The 5,365-nt window shown below is 41.6% G+C and overlaps 1 protein-coding gene across 2 annotated transcripts; it reads right to left on the bottom strand.

Moving 5' to 3' along the window:
- Positions 1–141: 141 nt before the first annotated feature.
- On the bottom strand, positions 142–5,204 carry EMG1 (EMG1 N1-specific pseudouridine methyltransferase). Of its 2 annotated transcripts, XM_051962679.1 has the most exons (6): positions 4,961–5,204; positions 1,401–1,502; positions 1,164–1,305; positions 782–840; positions 541–690; positions 142–403 (listed from the first exon to the last, which is right to left on the bottom strand). In XM_051962679.1, exons 1-6 carry the CDS (start codon positions 5,126–5,128, stop codon positions 290–292), a joined length of 735 nt encoding a protein of 244 aa, XP_051818639.1. In that variant the 5' UTR covers positions 5,129–5,204; the 3' UTR covers positions 142–289. The 2 variants fall into 2 exon arrangements, with proteins under 2 accessions (XP_051818639.1, XP_051818638.1); XM_051962678.1 differs by having other exon boundaries at positions 142–690; positions 4,961–5,200.
- Between the last annotated feature and the right edge of the window lie 161 nt (positions 5,205–5,365).

The following is a 5,365-nucleotide window of genomic DNA, read 5'->3' as shown; positions in this document are numbered from 1 at the left end:
TCTAGTGGCCCTGGGTGCCTTTTTTCCCTCCAGTCCTTTCCTTATCCTATATTGTTGGGGTATTAATAAGTCTTAAGTCTCCCACAGATTCATCCTGTCTTTTTAAATAGGGAACAAAGATTGGGAATTCCAAACACTCTATTTGTAAAAAAAAAAAAAATTTATGAAGTGACTATGAAAAGAACAGCACAATAGGATCCTGTAAGCAGGACTGTCCAGCAGTCAATTCCATGGCTTTCAAGTTGATAAACAGTCTTAATGTAAGGCCTTAAAGCAAGGCCATCTGCTGTTAAATGATACCCCATGCTTCCTCAAAGGCTGTCGTAAGTTTGGCACAGGTAAGAGCAGCAGAAAGGGGATAGTTGCTGATGGATACCATCTTTTCTGTGTAGTCCACATTGACCTAGGGAGAGGTGAAAAAAAACCCATGAAGAACAATGTTGCTATACCAAAAAATTCCAACATTGCTGCCAAAAAAAACGTACTCCCAAGAAGCAGCAGATACTGCCATTTTATGCCAGTCCCAGAACCATCTCTTACCGATCCATGAGCAAAGGCTCCAACAACAAAGACAATAGGGTCACCACCAGCAGCCAGCTCTTTAATATCACTGACAACAGGGACAGAAAAGGAAGTGCCAATCTTCATACATCCTGCAGGAAAATGGTCTGACACTGGATTCTTGATCACCTAAGGAAAAGAGTTAAATCTAAGAAAACAAGACCACGGATGCCCCAGACATTCTCTTTTCCCTCTATACCACTAATGATCAAGTCCTTACCTTCAACAGCTTCTGGGGGCCATCAGCTGCTCGAACGCTGAGTTTGTGCAGGAGCTGAACTATTAGAAAAAGGAGAGTTCAAAGCCATCCCTCATCCTCATAGTTCCAATTACATCCCCCAGCAAGGGGGATTATAGGAAAGCAAACATATGTCCTGCCTTTGTACTTCTTGGTAAGAAAGAATGCCACACCTGAAGTCCTAGTCAGGCTCTGCTCCTATCTATCATTTGATCAAGTCTGTAACTGAATAAACAGAGCCTACTTTGTTTCTACTCACATGGAATTACCCATTGTTAGCCATCCTGCTAGGTTCCACTTCATCTCTTCTCTTACCCCTAAGTTCCTCTTGAATTGTGTCAAAGAGAAAATCAACTTGACTCACCCATGAGGCCACAGAAGCGGTCAAAGGTCCGAGGAATACGAGTCTGGGGGTTCACCTCAATCAGAACATTTTTTTGAGTATGGATATAAACCTGAAGCAAGCCAGCACGGTTCAGGGGACTGTCCATCAGCATCAACAAACTCTGGGAGAAATAGGCATCAGGAATCAGAAGCAGTAGTACTTCACACGTAAAGTCTTGAGTGTTCTATACACTATACAGCCTGTCCCTGAGGTTACCTGGTGAGCTATGTCAGGTCTCACTTCTCCAGGGTCCCGTCCATTTTTCAAAAGTATAGATTTGTGTTTGTCACAGTTGAGCAGCTCATAAGTTTTTCCTACCTGGGAAGGGAAAGAAGTCTGCTTCATCCTTTTTGAAAAATTAAATGCAAAGATATCTTTTAAAATATCTAAATATTTAAATTTGGCCCTATGTTTATTTAGGGTAAGGTAGAGTAATTTGCATTACATGCATTACAAACTCCTACATTCAAAAATGGCTAAAACCCTTAACTGTAACTTAACTGTCAAGTGTCTTACAGTGTGATGATATGAGTTTGAGGAGTGAAGATGAACATGTATTTGAAAGTCTACTGAGCAGATAATAAGGGGAGAAAAGTAGAAAAAGTGAAAGAGGGACCTGCTAAATGTAGCAGATGCAAGAAACTAGATGGAAGTTTCTGATACAATGGAAAATCCCAGTTCTACCACTCAACATATAAATAAGCTTGGGCTTGTGAATTTACATTTCTTCATATAACTAGGGGAGAGATGTCATCCCAGATCCTATGATAGAAGTCTCTATGGAAGTTGGGAAACCAAAAAGGACAGTCTTACTTTGGGAACTTGCATTCTTCCTTTTAACAAAGCTTATTTGTCTTATAAAAGATAAACTTTTATCCATGCGGGATGGTGTCCTCATCTACAAAATGAGGGCACAATCTAGGCAATCTCTCAAAATTATTAAGTATTAAAACTTAGTTTTGGATATTCCCTTTAGTATTTTATAATATTCAGCAATGTTGTACATAAGGGAAGTGTCTGTTGGATGAAACCACAAGAGGGGGGGGAAAAAAAAAAGATCCATTAGTAGCACTACTTGTCAGAAAATAAGTTGGAGAGGATCTGGACTAAAAAACCCAAATCTGAATTTATGATTAAAAACAATCTAAAGACAAGTCGCACTTGACTGTCAGATTTGTCTCCTTCAGTGAAGGAGAGCTGATTGTTTTTTAGGTGATCTATAATAGTCAATAGCTTTTTTTTCTCCTATTACCTCATAAACTAATACAATGTAGAATAGATCCCAGAAAGCCCACTGCCTTTCCATGCAATAATGAAAGCTATGTTAGAACAAAAGGATCAATATTTATGCTTAAGTCTGATACTATTCAAGCCCTGCACAAACCACCAAAATGACATCACTTACAAGTGTGCTCAACTGGCTGGTGATACCCAATCCGCACCAGAAATTTACTGCCACAAGCCAGACACATGAATATTTGGGGTAGATTCTCTAACTTTGTGCATCTCATGTTCTTTCTTGGCTAATTCAATTCTGCTTTGTTAATACAACACATCATCATGGTGGGGGCACACCATGCTGGAGAGTCCTGTGCCACTGTCTTCCATGTCATACAATCAATTCTAAAGTTCTTAAGAGAGACCTTTTTCTGACCACATCATGAGCACTTGCCATGTGTGACTTGTCCATAAAATAACCTCTGGCATTCAAACACTGGAGTTGTGTTCTCTGTAGGAAGAGTTGGGATGCTTAGCAATTTAGTTTGAAAAAGGACCTCAGAACCTGGTATCTTGTCCTGCCAGGTGATCTTCCTACGAATTCAAATGGAAGCAATTCATTAAGACTTGGGTGCTAGGCGCTAGATATTACAGAGAACTGTCACTGGGAGTCTGAAGGATCTGAGTTCAAATTAAGGTTTAGACACTTTACACCTACACTTTGGGAGCCCAGGGCAAGTAACAATCCCAATTGCCTCGCCAAAAAGTCCCAAACAAAAAAGACTTGAGCAACAGCAGCCTAATCAGATCTGCAGACAGAAAAATCTTACTTCATAGTCATAAAATTTAATAGGAATAAGCATAAAGTCCCTTACTTGGGTTGAAATATCATGTACTAAGCAAAAACGTGATTTAAAATCCATAGGACAGTGATTTGGATCATGATTCTGAGATACTGAAAAGAATGCTGATGAGAAGTGAGCTTAGGAAGAAAGCTAAACTGTATCTGTATAAATATACTGAATTTCAGATGTCTTTGGGACATCCTATTTAAATGACTGGGCCATATTCAATGGCTCAGAGAAGAGCAGTGTATATGTGAATCATATCTTCATATCATATCATGTCTTCCTACAAATCATGGTCTTTTCAATGTCCTTTTCAAAAGTCCTTAAAAATATTCTGATGTTTCATTGTGGCATGGAGAGGACAGTGGACTTTCTTAAACTGTACTAATAAATAGCAAGTTTTAAGAGCATGTCAGTATGTTCAAGAGAGTAATTTCCCTTCTTAAGTCTGAAGCCTATAGTTGTGATCAGTTATACAAATAAATTTATGGGAGGTTGACAAGAAAAGGGAACCCATAACTTACCAGAGGAGCAGTGCTTAATAGTATTGAATGAAGCAGATAGATCAAGAAGGATGAAAACTGAGAAAAGACACCAGATCTTGTGATTTAGGGAGAGATTGGGGCAGAGAACTTGAGCCTTAGGAAAGTGGTACAAATGTGTTATTTATAATCCCCTTGGTTTACTTATCTAACACTTGTATAGTCTTTTTATTTGTATATTTTTTGCAGTGTTCTTTGACTTGCATCATCTCATTTAATCTTTGCACAAGGTCATAAACTTGAATCTATAAAAGGATCTCTGTAGTAATATTGATGGAAAAAACCAGATGGGGACCCCTCCCCCAAAAAAGAAATGAATGATTTGCCCAATGTAACACAAGTGTTCCATTGGTGGAACCAGAAATCTAGCCCTGTTCCTCCAAAACCAATTACCTGGCCCAAAGTTCTTTTCGCTAAAACCATTTGTTCAAAGTAGCAGTTAGTTGGAAGGTTCCAACAAGGATCCAAATTAACTTTCAAATTAAAGGAAACTACCAAGTGTTTACAATTAAAAGGCAGCAAGAGGTTAGGAATCTGGGGAAAATATGCCAATTTGCATAATTAAAAAGGACATAGTACCCTCTTCACCCGTCATCTCACCAACACAGACATTAGATTAGATATGAGGAAAAAAACGGTTGGGCAGATTTCCAGTTTTAGGAATACAAATCGGAGGAAGATTTTCATTTCTCTACTCCACTTTCGGAGGCGGGGTTTCATGGTCTAAAGACGTTCCCTCGGCGCTTAGAAATCTGGGGCTCCTCGGCCACCTTTCAATGCCCATGGCGGTGAAAGTTCCAGCGACATTTTCCATGGTCACAAAGTTTGTTTTCGGGGCAGGAGTAGAAATGAGGTCTTTCCAACTTTATGGGGAAGAAGAGGGAGAGGCAGAAATTGTCCCTGCAAATTTCCATGACAATGTGACCCGGACTCGGGTCTTATGTTGGCTGGGGACAGGGAAATGAACCTCTACGATACTACCCCTCCCCAACTCAAGGGGAGCAGACCAGAAAAACAGGTAAAGCTCCCAGGAAAAGAGGATAAAGAGCCACACAAGCTCCTCCATCGGAGGATTTTCTGCTACAGAAAACAGTCCCTACTCTCCAAAGCGGGAAAACTCTTCCTTCGCCCGGGATCCGCTCCCCTTCTTTCCACTCTTACACGATACCTTGACGGTCTCCAGGCTGGCCCCTTCCAGCACCACTACGAGCCGCCGGCCTCCGCTTTTGTTCCCCGCTCCGAGACGGGGCCGTTTGGGTTCTGCCCCCTCCCAATCTCGCTCCGTGTCCCGAATGCGCCGTTCACGTGCCTGGAAACCATCACTGGGGGCCGCCATCTTGCAACCGGGCACAGAATAGGAAGTGACGTAAACGTTACCCAGGATACTTCTCCAGAACCGGGCGCGGGAACGTGACGACTTCCGCCCGGACTCCGTGATTTCCTGTTACCATCTTTGAAGAGGGCACGCGAACCGAGAGAACTATGTCATAGCCGAGGTGCGCTCCCCGGAAGACTGGGCCATGGAAAGGAGGTGGGGCAACTTCCGATCACGCGGAAGCGGTACCCGAAGTTC

This window comes from Antechinus flavipes, chromosome 5 (genome assembly GCF_016432865.1).
Source record: "Antechinus flavipes isolate AdamAnt ecotype Samford, QLD, Australia chromosome 5, AdamAnt_v2, whole genome shotgun sequence".
NCBI lineage: Eukaryota > Metazoa > Chordata > Mammalia > Dasyuromorphia > Dasyuridae > Antechinus > Antechinus flavipes.
This window is presented reverse-complemented; position numbering and strand designations above follow the sequence as displayed.